The sequence below is a fragment of the Triticum aestivum genome, chromosome 4D, assembly GCF_018294505.1.
Source record: "Triticum aestivum cultivar Chinese Spring chromosome 4D, IWGSC CS RefSeq v2.1, whole genome shotgun sequence".
NCBI classification, from domain to species: Eukaryota; Viridiplantae; Streptophyta; class Magnoliopsida; order Poales; family Poaceae; genus Triticum; species Triticum aestivum.
This window is the reverse complement of record NC_057805.1, coordinates 517,005,756-517,019,234: the sequence shown is the minus strand read 5'-3', so window position 1 is coordinate 517,019,234 and position 13,479 is coordinate 517,005,756. Positions and strand designations below refer to the sequence as shown.

Here is a 13,479-nt window from a genome sequence, read left to right as displayed (position 1 = left end):
AATGTTTCTGTGGCGATTAGCAAAACAGTCTCTCCCTACCGAAGATGTTCGAGCACACCGCAACATGTCTACCACAAGCTCTTGTGGTCTTTGTGGCTCACGGGATTCCTGAAGACACTCCCTCCTTGAGTGCTCAATGGCAAGATGTGTCTGGGCATTAGAAGATGGGGAAACTGTAGACCAGATGATTGCCACGAAGGAACCGAACGCGAAACAGTGGATCTTCACTCTTATGGCATCTTTGCCTCATAAAGGTTTTGTTCGAGTGGCTGTGACCCTTTGGTCGATATGGACGACACGGCGGAAATTTATCCACGAGGGGATCCCACAAAGCCCGTAGGCCATCCATCTTTTTGTGAGCAGGTTCATCAGAGAACTTGAATTAATTCATGCAAAACCCCAGCTTAATTTACAGGGAGCCCCCCGGCAAACTAGGGCGGCACATGCAAGGCCAAGAGCTCCACCAGCGGGATATGTAAAGATTCACGTGGACGGAGCGGTGTATCGAGATCGAGGAGGGTCCGCTGCTGCAGTATGCCTGGACCATGCTGGCAACTACTTGGGAAGCTCAGCCGTGGTCATAGCCGGAGTTACAGACCTAGCCACCTTAGAAGCAGTCACGTGTAGAGAAGGACTTGCTTTGGCAGATGATCTTCTTCTTGGGAACCTAATCATCTCTACGGACTGCAAGCAGGTTGTCGATGACATCAAGAATGGCAATCAGCGATCCTATGGGTCGGTGATAACAGAAATCAAGATGCGTTCTTTGAGTTTTGTCTGTAATTGTATTTTTGAAAGCCATTCTGTCAACGGTGAAGCTCATAGTTTAGCTAAGCATGCACTTTCTCTCGGTGCGGGGCGCCATATGTGGTTGGCTAGCCCTCATAATCCGAAAATTATCGCACTCCATGTGGATTATGATCAATAAAGCTTAGCTTTGTCCTAAAAAAACTAGACCGAGTACTGCAGAGATTGACCGACAACTGCAGCGCTGGCACAAGGCATTGTAGCAAACATTTTAGAAAAAATGTGAACATCTTTTGGAAAAATTCGGAACATTGTTGGAAGAGCGAACAAATTTTAATACATGTGATAAATTTTTCTGATCATTTTCTCTAAGAAATGAGCATTTTTGGAATCCAAACATTTTTTAAAACGTAAACAAAATTTGATATTTTTATCCTTTTTTGAAACTCTGAACATTCTTTGGAAAACATGAATATATTTTGAAATTTGGAAAATTTTATTAAATATGAACCAAATTCAAAGTACCAACATTTTTGAAAAGCAGAACATTCTATTTAAAAGTGCAAATACTTTTTTAAATTTGCAACCTTTTTGTTTTTCTAAAAAGTGTGATTTTTTGGAAAACAAGAAAGAAAAAGAAATAACAAAAAGGGAATCAAAAGAACAACCGAGAAAAGAAAACCGAAAAATTTGGTATAAGAACACCGAAATGTCTTGTATGTGTTTGCTACCTAAAAATGGGCCGGTCCGATTAACTCGTCCACTACCCCCTCCTATGCGTTTTTGGAGTCAGTTTTACCGGCATCATGAATTAATAGGTACCCCTTTCAAAAGTCACGTGCACCTTCTCTGGTGTGGACAAGTGTCACACTGCATGTGCGCCACTTGTTGCAAACCTGGGAGGTTTTTTTCTTTTGTAGATTCATTTTTTCAAAATGTTTTATCTTTTGAACCGTGTTCAAATTATGAATCATTTTCATGTTGAATTGGTCACATAAAGATATTCGAAACTAGTTTCAAGTTAATAGGTTTTGATGATTTTCTTTGCATAAAAATAAAATGAAATTACCCATTAGTACAACAGGGAAGCAAGTGGGAAATAAACATTATCGTTGGACTGAGTACTGAGAGCAATTGTAACGTTGGAACAAGGTATTGTAGCAAACATTTAGAAAATATGAGAATTTCTTTTGAAAAAAATTGGAACATTTCTGGAAAAGCGAACAATTTTTTTTTAAAAGTGAACAATTTTTATTTTTGATCATTTTTTTAAAAATGAACTGTTTTCATAATACAATTTTTATTGAAATTTTGATAATTTTTTAAAACTATGATCATTCTTTGGAAAACACGAATATTTTTTGAAATTCGGAACAATTGTTTTGTCAAAACATTATCTCTTGAACCATGTGTTTAAATTTTAATCAAAGTTTTTTTATAAAATGTTCATAAATTTAAACACTGGTTTGTATTCCGAAGAGGTTTATTAATAAGAAAAATGTTTCTTGATTTCATAAAATGTTCTTGGATTTCGAAAAAAGTTCAACAATTTAATAAATGTTCCCAAAATTTAGGAAGTGGTCCTATTATTTCTAAAATGTCCACGAAATGAAAAAGAAAAGTAACAAAAAATAAAATCGAAAGAAAAGGCAGAGAAAGCAAAAAACCATTTGAGGGAAGGTCTTAGAACCTTCTCAAAACTGGTAATTTGGAGGAAACACGAATAGGCTAGACCATATACTAGGCGTTTTGTTAGGGGGAGGCTGTGTTTGATTGCTATTCCCCGACCCATGCGAGGAATAGGACCTGGCCCTAAAATTGGAAGGGTGGTAAAAATACAAGAAAAAAATGTGTACACAAGAATGTGGGAGCTCCTATATGCCGCTCACGCGACAAGTAGTCGCCCTTTCGCACAGGGGGCCCCGGGTGGACTGGCCCATTAGTATCACAAGGAAGCAAGTGGGAAATGCATAGTAGCGCTTGGCAGAGTACTGCAGAGATGGACCGAGCAACTGCAACGCTGGAATAAGGCACTGTTGCAAACACTTTAGAAAATATGAGAACACTTTTTGGCAAGAATTTGGAACATGGTCGGAAAAGCGAACAAATGTTTAAAAATGTGACAATTTTTTATTCATTTTTTCTAAAAATGAACATTTTTGGAATTGAAACATTTTTAAAATTGTGAACAAAATTTGAAATGTTGATCATTTTCGAAACTATGAACATTATTTGGAAAAGATGATTTTTTCGAAATTAAGAACATTTTTTATTAAAACGCGAAGAAATTTTCAAAACTGTGGACATTTTAGGAAAACAGAACATTATATTTCAAAAGCGCAAATACTTTTCAAATTTGTGACCATTTTTAGATAAATTGCGATTTTTTGAAAAAAGGTAAAGAAAAATAAACAACAAAAAGGAAATTCAAAGAACAACAGAGAAAAGAAAACCGAAATGTCTGGTATGTTTTGCTACCTAAAATGGGGCGGCCGAATTAACTCTTCTGCTGCCCTCTCCTTTGCATTTTTGGCGTCAATTTGACTGAAATTATGAATTAAGGGGTAACCCTTTCTAAAGTCACTCCCACCTTCAAGTGCTGCACTGCATATGGGCGACTCGAAGGAACCTAGGAGTTTTTCTTTTTAGTAGATTTTTTTTTCTTTTTGAAATGTGTTATCTCTTGAACCATGTGTCACATAATCACGAATCATTTTCTTGTTGGATTTGTCACATCGAGATATTCGAAATTAGTTTCATGTTAATATGTTTTGATGGATTTTTTGGGCATGAAAAAGCAAAAAGATTTTGTTTTCTATGATAAACTTGGTCAAACATTATGAAGTTTGAGTTGAATCAATTCTAGTATGCAGAGTAAGTGAATAAAAACGGAGGGAGTAAGTGGAAAAACTAATTGAACATTTTTTAATGGAATTGAAACATTTTCCACCTTCCCCTCCTTTGTTTGAGATTTAGATCGGACCTGCTAGACTGTTGATGCATCGAATCGAATAGGGAATTTGCATGCGAGCATCACAACTTTTGGTGTTTGATTTGTGTTTGAGTCTTGATTTATTGATGAATGTGAGAATTGGAAAGGATTAAAGAAAGAGGCAGAAATGGCGAGAGTCCTAAACGGTTTGGGCGGCCCAAGCCTAAGTATATAACGGAGAAAAAAGCGAGTTGACGAGAGGAGACAGGCCTCGGCCCACTCTCTGGCGTGTTCCAGAGCCTTCCACCCTCTCTCTCTCTCTCTCTCTCTCTCTCTCTCTCTAGAGCGGCAACGCTCCCGCCCTCTCTAGACGAAACTGTCGACTCGACTCGACTCTAGAGAGAGAGAGAGAGAGAGAGAGAGTTCCAGAGCATTCCCTGCGGTGCGCACAAAAGCAGAGAGAGAGAGAGAGAGTTCCCAAACCCCAAATCCCCAAAACCCTAGAGAGAGAGAGAGAGAGAGAGAGAGAGAGATGCTGCTCCTCCGCGCCGCGCGCCGCCGAGACCTCGCCTCGCCGCTCGCCACCGTAAGCTCCTTTCCTTTCCTGCGGCGATTTGGTCGAATCGAATCGAGGAGGCTTCTCTGTCGGATTTTGCAAACTGCTTAGGTTTCCATTTCGCCTAGTAGCATTCATGCCTTTTTACCCCTCTGAAAAAAATATAGTGTATTAGTCTGTCTCCTAGTAGAATCATGGCTCTGCTGTGTATACATACATACTACTGCGCCTAGGTAGGTAGGTAGGTAGAGGTGACTCATTTTGTTGCTCCTGTATATTTTATATGTAGTACTGCTTACTGAATGAATGAATGATGTGCATCTTTCTTCAGTTTGATTGAAAATGTCCCCCTTTTCGTGATAAAATGCTGTGATTCTGTGTTTACATTGTCTCCTAATAGAATAGAATGTTTTAGGGCTTAATTGATCAATCTGTCAATGCTGTGCTTACATTGTCTCCTACAGTAGAATTATTACGGCCCTGCTCTCTACTAGTGCTGTAGAGGTGAGTCTGTGTTTTGTTCTACACATGATGATGCAAGCAGTTATGGACTGCTGTTTCTTTCATATCTACTGCCATCATATAAAATGCCATGTGCTAGCATGCCTTGTTGCCTCCCTGAAAAAAGCATGTCCGTAAGCGTCCAGGATTACTATGTTTCTGTATGTATTGCTGTAGAGGTGACTGAATTTGTTCTGTACATGCAAGTGTGGACTTCTAGGAATGATTGTGCGTACTATTATCATGTGCCATGTTCCTTATTAGCAAACCATCATTGACTTGGAACAATTTTTCATGCAAATGAGCGGGTTAATCAGGGGTTAGAGTATCGTATTTTCACTAATATGCATCTTTCTTCCGGTTGGGAAGTGTTCCCTTTGGTTGTTTGTGCACAGGATAGATCTGCCCACCAAGACACCAAACTGTTTTAGGGCTTCATATTGTCAATGATGTGGCTTCCTGATTATTGATTGTTTACATTTCAGCTGACCGCCAACGTCCAATCAACATATGCTGCTGCAAATGTGTGCTCCAGATGGGGTACTTTTGCAAGAGCTTTCAGGTAACAACCTTCTTGTTTTGGTTTATACAGTATAAAACTTGGCGAAGATCGTTGCAGCGTGCATATCTAACTAACTCGTCTCTGTGCTTTTGTTCCTCAGTGCAAAGCCAATTGGAAATGAGGTTATTGGAATTGATTTGGGAACGACCAACTCATGTGTCGCGGTTATGGAGGGAAAGGTGTGTCGTGTGGCCCCAGCATACTATACTCTCTCTGCACATACTCCCTCCGTTCGGAATTACTCGTCCAAGAAATGAATGTACCTAGATGTATTATAGTTGTAGATACATCCATTTTTATGACAAGTAATTCCGAACGGAGGGAGTACATGTTTTGTTCTCTGCTAGTTTCCTCCTGTTTTAAATGGTCTGAGCAATTAAAACCTCTCTCTAAATGCAGAATGCAAAGGTGATTGAGAATTCAGAAGGCGCCAGGACTACACCGTCAGTTGTTGCTTTTTCTCCGAAAGGAGAGCTACTCGTGGGAATTCCAGCCAAGCGGCAAGCAGTGACCAACCCACAGAACACCTTCTTTGGCACAAAGCGTATGATTGGGCGTCGCTTTGATGACCCACAAACACAGAAGGAGATGAACATGGTACCATATAAGATTGTGAAGGCTCCCAATGGAGACGCTTGGGTTGAAACCACAGATGGCAAGCAGTACTCGCCGAGCCAGATTGGTGGGTTTGTGCTGACCAAGATGAAGGAGACAGCTGAAGCTTACCTTGGCAAATCTATTTCCAAGGCTGTCATTACAGTTCCAGCTTACTTCAATGATGCTCAGAGGCAGGCCACCAAGGATGCCGGCCGTATTGCTGGACTTGACGTCCAAAGGATCATCAATGAACCAACTGCTGCTGCTCTGTCTTACGGAACAAACAACAAGGAGGGCCTGATTGCTGTATTTGACCTTGGAGGAGGAACCTTTGATGTCTCGATTCTAGAGATCTCCAATGGAGTGTTTGAGGTCAGTGTTTGTTGTAACTTGTCTCTTTCTTACTAGTAGTTTACTTCAGTAAGGAAATTAATTAAGTTGGTATATAAAATAGTGCTTCGTTTCCATCGCTGATATATTGATTGATTACGTTCTTGATTGTCAGGTCAAAGCAACAAACGGCGATACTTTCCTGGGTGGAGAAGACTTTGACAATACTCTGTTGGGGTTCTTAGTGAGCGAGTACAAAAACACTGAAAATATTGATCTGTCAAAGGATAGATTGGCCCTGCAGAGACTGCGTGAAGCAGCTGAGAAGGCGAAAATCGAGCTCTCCTCAACTACCCAGACTGAAATCAATCTTCCCTTCATCACTGCTGATGCCAGTGGAGCAAAACATCTGAACATCACACTGACAAGATCAAAATTTGAGTCTCTGGTGAATGGTCTGATTGAGAGGACCAGAGAGCCATGCAAGAGCTGCTTGAAGGATGCCGGCATAACCACCAAGGATGTTGATGAGGTCCTCCTCGTCGGTGGAATGACAAGGGTTCCAAAAGTGCAGGAGATAGTCTCTGAGATCTTTGGCAAGGCCCCCAGCAAAGGAGTCAACCCAGATGAAGCTGTGGCCATGGGTGCTGCTATTCAGGGTGGCATTCTCCGTGGAGATGTGAAGGAGCTTCTTCTCCTTGATGTTACCCCGCTGTCACTTGGTATTGAGACTCTAGGTGGTATCTTCACCAGACTGATTTCCAGGAACACTACCATCCCCACCAAGAAAAGCCAGGTTGGTAATCATGTTCCCATTCCTCCTGAACTAGTATGGTTGTGTTTTGTTTCATTTCTTGGCTGATCCTACTCTGTTTGCTAGCATTGTATTACTTGTGATGTTCATGTGGTGGTTGTGTCGAGAGTCATTGATAGATGGTGCTGACTACTCTGTAATAGTCATGTTTGTTATTCCGCAAATCGGCCTTGGACTATTTGTAGTCATGTCCTCTGATAGGTGTTTCTTCTATTTCAATCTCTGTAATAATGTTAGCTTGTTTGCATTTACCTCTTGGTTGTATGTTGATCTTACCCTGTTTGCTATAATTGTCTTACTTGAACATTAATAAAATTTGCCATTCCATTATAAAATTTGATGTTTTGTTCATCTGAGGTGTATTCAGCAGCTTGCTTGCCATCTGGTTTCCACACCAGTTATATAGTTCCGTTTCGTGTCATTTTTGGTGGCGTACCGAATGATGTTACTCTGTTTGCTATCATTGTCGTACTTGAGGTGTTTATGCGAGGACTCCTATGTTATAGTCATGATTGTTGTTGCTTAATTGAACTTTGGATTATTTTGTTTAGAAATGCCCTCTGATAGATACTTATTTTCTATCGATCTCTGTAATACTACTGTTTGCTTGCTTTCATCTCTATGGCTATGCCTTTCCTAAGATCTGGCTTCCTCATAGCAGAGTACTGATTCACCCTTTCATAGTAGAACATTAAATTATTGGCTTCCTGTGATAGAAAATTTCATCTTCTGTTCATCTGATCTGTATTCAGCAGCTTGCTTGCCATGTCCATGATGTTGTTTGGTAGCATACACATACTAAGAAGCAACAATGTATGTGCAGGTGTTCTCAACCGCCGCTGACAACCAGACGCAAGTGGGCATCAAGGTGCTGCAAGGCGAGCGCGAGATGGCAACAGACAACAAGCTCCTGGGCGAGTTCGACCTGGTGGGCATCCCGCCCGCGCCGAGAGGCACGCCCCAGGTGGAGGTGACGTTCGACATCGACGCCAACGGCATCGTGACGGTGTCGGCCAAGGACAAGGCGACGGGCAAGGAGCAGCAGATCACGATCCGGTCGTCGGGCGGCCTGTCGGAGGCGGAGATCCAGAAGATGGTGCAGGAGGCTGAGGTGCACTCGCACAAGGACCAGGAGCGCAAGGCCCTGATCGACGTGCGGAACACAGCGGACACCACCATCTACAGCGTGGAGAAGAGCCTGGGCGAGTACCGGGACAAGGTCCCCGCGGAGGTGGTGTCGGAGATCGAGTCGGCCGTCGCGGACCTCCGTGCTGAGATGGCCTCGGACGACGCCGAGAAGATCAAGGCCAAGATGGACGCGGCCAACCGGGCCGTGTCCAAGATCGGGCAGCACATGTCTGGCGGTGAGCCGGGGTCGCAGCAGGGTGGTGGTGGTGGCGACGAGGCCCCGGAGGCGGAGTACGAGGAGGTGAAGAAGTGAGTCTCGACTGCGTTACTTACTTGTAGAGGCAATCTTGTGATTGATGTTAGTTACTCGTGAGATGAGACCTGGGCTGCGTTAGGTAGTTTTGTGGTGCTCTGCTGAAGGTGGTAGGTTAAGAGGATTACGTACGTACGTGTGTGTGTGGTGTAATATAAGTTTCCTGTGTGTTTTTGTCTGTGGTAATGAAGAAACGTGGTAGTAATTAAGCTGCCTGTTACCCATGACCATGAGAGATGAGATGAGATGATTGGGTGGTGAGCACAAGGAAGCCTTTTTAGCTGTGCTGCTCATGGACTAAAAATTTCAACTTCGTCAAGGAAGCCAATGCCTGTACCTTTTCACCTATCACGGATTCCTTAGAACAAATTCTCCAGCTATGAAGGTCAAGAACAAGTAGTGCAAACAATTAACAGCAACATGGCAACTTCCAAGCCGAGACCAGTACTGGAAATTTATGCAGCAAACATGGAAGTGACTTGGTGTTGCCATCGAGCACCCTTGGTACTGCCGCTCGCGCAAATTGCTGCTACTACTTGTTTTAGTACTGAAATCAATCACCGTATTTAGGAGCCATACACCATTTGTAAGGGAAGGACTGCCTATTAATTAGCTCCCATTATTCAAACTTGCACACAGTCCTGTATCCCCAAATACTAGTGATTTCCACATCATTCACAAAATTGCAAATGCCTTTTCCTCCGTGAAGTATGTATGAACACACAATACAGGATTGTTCTTTTTAACCACGTACGGTAAACCGATAACTAGCCTTAGCGAATGAAGTGAAACAGCGATGAAAAGTGATTTCTCCATTCATCACAATATCGCACCGCCAAACCATCCATATTATTATCGCAGTTGGTAGTATTTAACAGGGATGGCCGGAGGGCAGAAGGCGGTTAGGCGAGGCAGGGCGGGTGGGAGAAAGAAGAAGGCACTCCTACGAGGGGGAGGGATTCCAGTAAAACTGAATTTGTTTTCAGTGAACTGACGCATATATATAGGTGTAGTGTAGGTAGGGCTGGACACGAGCCGAGCCGAGCCGAGCTTGATCCGAGCCTGGCTTTGGCTCGCTCTGGAGCGGCTCGGCTCGGCTCGCTCAGCCAACGAGCCTACTTCAACCGGCTCGGCTCGCTCAGTCAACGAGCCTACTTCAACCGGCTCGGCTCGCTTTGGCTATGGCTCGGCTCAGACCGAGCCGGCTCGTAAGCCAGTTTCTCCCAGAACCATTTAATAGTACAGACCTCTGTATATAGTGCATATACTTGATTTTTTGCGGCAATTAAACCTATATTTTGGAAAACAAACAGTTTATACTACTAAAAATGAACAATCCAGCAGTCTATTGTTTTAAGAAATGGTCATACTAATGAAAAATAATGTTCTTATATGAATTCTTCTACAAAAATTGTAACAATGGAACACATATGAGAGAAAGAATTGGGCAGCATTTCTATTGAATTTTGGACAACACTTCAATTGAACTTTACACAGGAAAACATCAAATATTGACAGCCAAACAAGGAAATTTTGCATAGCATAACACTTACCACTTTGACATAAAACTTAGAAAATGTTGACAGCCAAACAATGACTAGTGAAAACCACATAATACAAAGTTCATAGTTCATCACAAGTTCACAACAACATTGTTGAAAGTGCATGGTTCATCACAACATCATTCAAGGTCCATAGTTCATCACCACAACACACATAATTCGAAGTTCATCACAACAAAAGAAATGGCACGAGATGATCACGTTGATCTCAACAATCCACATGAGAAGATCATGTAGACATCCATCTTCAAAATAGCAAGAGCAACACCCACATGGCGAATATCTACATGTAACACAGATTTGTAAACTTGATATTCTCAATATGTCAAGATAGGAAAACTGAGACATGTAAAAACATTAGTTACCAATTGTTGTCACCCCCCACATCAACAATCTTGGGCAACTTGATATTCTCAACATCGTCCTCCTCATCTTCATCCCTCTCCTAATTATTTGTAAGTTAGCCACATACAAGAAATAGACAGAAATCATAGAAGAAAAAGATAGGAACCATACCACCACATTGAAGTCCTTATGAGAACCTTTGATATAACTAGCACCGCACACCAAGGCTTCCACCATTTCTGGTTTCAAAGAACTCATGTAGTCATCTAAAACCACACAAGTAGACATATCTAAGTTCAAGCATAGGATGACATGTTGACAAGCTAACATCCAATGTAACAAGTAGACATACCTAAAACTCTTCCACCCGTGCTGAATTCCGAAGACACGGAGGTAGCTCACAATCTTGACGCTCACAATATGAGGGTAGAATATGTTGGAGGTGGGATATAATTGCCCTGAAAACGCAGTGGTCACACGAGATAAAGAGAGGAGCAATGGCTTAATAACTTCAAACTTGTCCCATTCTTCTTTTTCCGGCTCCCATTGATAGTTGGCATTTGAAGCTGCATAAGAGGACAAGGCTTCCCTATACGAGCAGGCTGTATCAAGCATCTTGTACGTTGAACTCCACCGTGTGACACAATCAAGATGCAAATGGTCGCCAACCTTAACACCCAATATTTTGCAAGTCTCAGCAAACTTGTGGAGGCGACTCGGTGACTTCTTGAAATACTTAACCGTCTCTCTCAAATTCTCTATCAAAGGGGTCATGATGGTTGTCCCATCTTGCACCACCAAGTTGATAATGTGTGCACAACAATGGACATGGAAATATTTGGCTTCAAAGTCCGTACCTACAAAAAAAAGCAAGCATATGACAATATATTCAACCAAAACAGCACACATATGAGCATATGTACAACAAAAACAGCAAGAATATGACCATATATTCAACCAAAACAGCAACACACATGAGCTTGCACAAACATATATTTGACATTTGGATACCAAAAAGAGCACACACATGAGCTTGGACAAACATATATTTGATATTTGGATATCAAAAACAGCACACACATGAGCTTGCACAAACATATATTTGACATTTGGGTACAAAAAACAGCACATATGAGCTTGGGCACACATAAATTTGACTTTCAAAAAGCAAAAACAGCACATACACAAGCTTGCACAAATATATATTTTGCACGTACATAACTGCGAAGATGTAGCCTCCCTCTCATAGTAGTTTGCGGAGCCGGAGGCAACGGCGATTCCGGCACACACGCCAGCGGCCGGTGGGGTCAGGGAGACGTCGAGGCGGAGGTTTCTTTTTTACCCTATACAACAATTCAGCGATTGGGACATTGCTGGAATCATTTGTCAGCTTCCTCGGCAGTCGTGTAGTAGCTGCTGCATTGCCCTTCCCATTCCCCTTCTGCATCCTCAGATCCATCTATCCATTGATCCATCACATGCGTACTAAGTTCAGGGAGCTGCTGCTAGCGATTGGGATTTGGGAAGGAAGGAAGTACCTGCTCCGGCTCGTCACGTTCCGCGAGAAACCAGGGGAGGCGCGTCCGTCTACGTCCGGTGTGGGGAGGAACAGTCGCGCCGCCCGTCGCCGTCGGTGCCGAGTTGGCGAGGAAGCGCGGCGTCGCTCGTCGCCGTTGATCCAGATTTGTGGCGTGGCGAGAGAGAGGTGAGGCGGCAGAGCAGAGAAAGGGAGAGACGAGAGACTGGTTGTGGTTGCTCGTGCGCTAGCTATTGTGATCGATGGTGGAATTGGGCTGGGCCGCAAGCGAGCCACCGAGCTGGACCGGCCGAAACTCGGCTCGGCTCGGTCGCGAAACGGGCACGTTTTCAGACCTCGGCCCGCTCGATAATCCTATCGAGCCGAGCTGTAACGGGCCGAGCCGAAAAGCTCGCTCGTACGTCCAGTCCTAGGTGCTCCTTTGTCTCAAAAAAAAAAGTGTAGGTGCTCCTTAATATCACCTCAAATTTTACCGTTGGTCTAGTAACTGAATCCCCTTAGCTTGGCACTGCCAAAACTTATATAATCTGGAAATTTAGCCTTGCTTCCAAAGTAGGAGTAATTAAGGTATGACGAGGCCAGGGGTGACACAAACATGGACAGCCAACATGAGGTGGAGCAAGGGGGGGTTGTTACCACTGCCGTAGCCTCCGCCGCCGCCGGTACCGACGGATAGGCTCGCGCAGCCGCGGGCGTCGTCCTAGACCTAGACCTAGACCTAACAGCAGCACACCATCATCCGGCCTTGCTCTGCCTCCCCATCGGGACGCCGGCGGAGATTCGATTCTGGATGGATGGATAGAGCAAGGAAGGCGGGGTTGCCGTGTTACTACTTACTACTGTACTTTATTACGGGCCAGGCCGGTCTCACCTTGCGGGCCACCACGGCATCCCCACCAAGTTATTAGACTCAAAATAATTCATCTCAAAAAAAAAAGTTGACTCAAATAATAATAATAAAATAAATGTACCTGCGGTCACTTTTTTTTGCATGGTAATACGTGTCTCATTTATATCATAAAGAATAAAATACAAGTCACGTAAAGACCGACATGACAAAACTGAAAAGATATCTGAAGTTGAGTCCGAAGCACAAAACAGTCCTTGTACTCAAAAATACGCTCACAATACAATCGGAAAAAAGAATCACTGAAAGATTTATTTTTAAAGTAAAGTTATTCACAAACTAGTGATTCACACAAAATTCAAATTTAAACTATCCAAATTTGAAAACTATTGACACTAAAAGAAAGTTTATATTTTTTTTTACCTAAAGCAAAAAGATTCACAAAGAAACTCTAAATAAAGCAAAAAACAACTCAGAAACAAAGGCCCCCCTTTAGTCCCGGTTGGAGACACCAACCGCGACTAAAGGCATGGTTGGTGGCTCCAACCGGGACTAAAGGGTGGCGCATATACATAGAGCACTTGAAATTTTTTCAGTTTCCCTCTGCTTCTTCGAATTCGACCACTACAGAGGAGATCGCCGCCGCCCCCGACGCCGTCGCCGCCCACGCCGTTGTGTACCTTGTTTATAACAACTTTCTTACTAGCG

At 43.0% G+C, this 13,479-nt stretch overlaps 1 protein-coding gene and 1 long non-coding RNA gene across 2 annotated transcripts; one reads left to right on the top strand and one right to left on the bottom strand.

Moving 5' to 3' along the window:
* The first annotated feature begins 4,023 nt into the window (after positions 1–4,023).
* Positions 4,024–8,695, top strand: LOC123099262 (heat shock 70 kDa protein, mitochondrial). The gene is made up of 6 exons (XM_044521438.1): positions 4,024–4,265; positions 5,222–5,298; positions 5,399–5,477; positions 5,698–6,267; positions 6,401–7,021; positions 7,863–8,695. Exons 1-6 carry the CDS (start codon positions 4,212–4,214, stop codon positions 8,478–8,480), a joined length of 2,019 nt encoding a protein of 672 aa, XP_044377373.1. The 5' UTR covers positions 4,024–4,211; the 3' UTR covers positions 8,481–8,695.
* Positions 8,696–10,114: 1,419 nt separating this feature from the next.
* On the bottom strand, positions 10,115–10,660 carry LOC123100822 (uncharacterized). The gene is made up of 3 exons (XR_006448469.1): positions 10,559–10,660; positions 10,408–10,487; positions 10,115–10,325 (listed from the first exon to the last, which is right to left on the bottom strand). It is a non-coding gene; the product is annotated as an uncharacterized lncRNA (long non-coding RNA).
* Positions 10,661–13,479: the final 2,819 nt, after the last annotated feature.

Excerpts from the sequence above, each read along its gene's own strand:
- LOC123099262 (XM_044521438.1), top strand. The coding sequence starts at position 4,212 with ATGCTGCTCCTCCGCGCCGCGCGCCGCCGAGACCTCGCCTCGCCGCTC. Across the intron at positions 5,299-5,398 it reads ACTTTTGCAAGAGCTTTCAG|TGCAAAGCCAATTGGAAATG; the intron begins GTAACAACCTTC and ends TTTGTTCCTCAG. Across the intron at positions 6,268-6,400 it reads TCTCCAATGGAGTGTTTGAG|GTCAAAGCAACAAACGGCGA; the intron begins GTCAGTGTTTGT and ends CTTGATTGTCAG.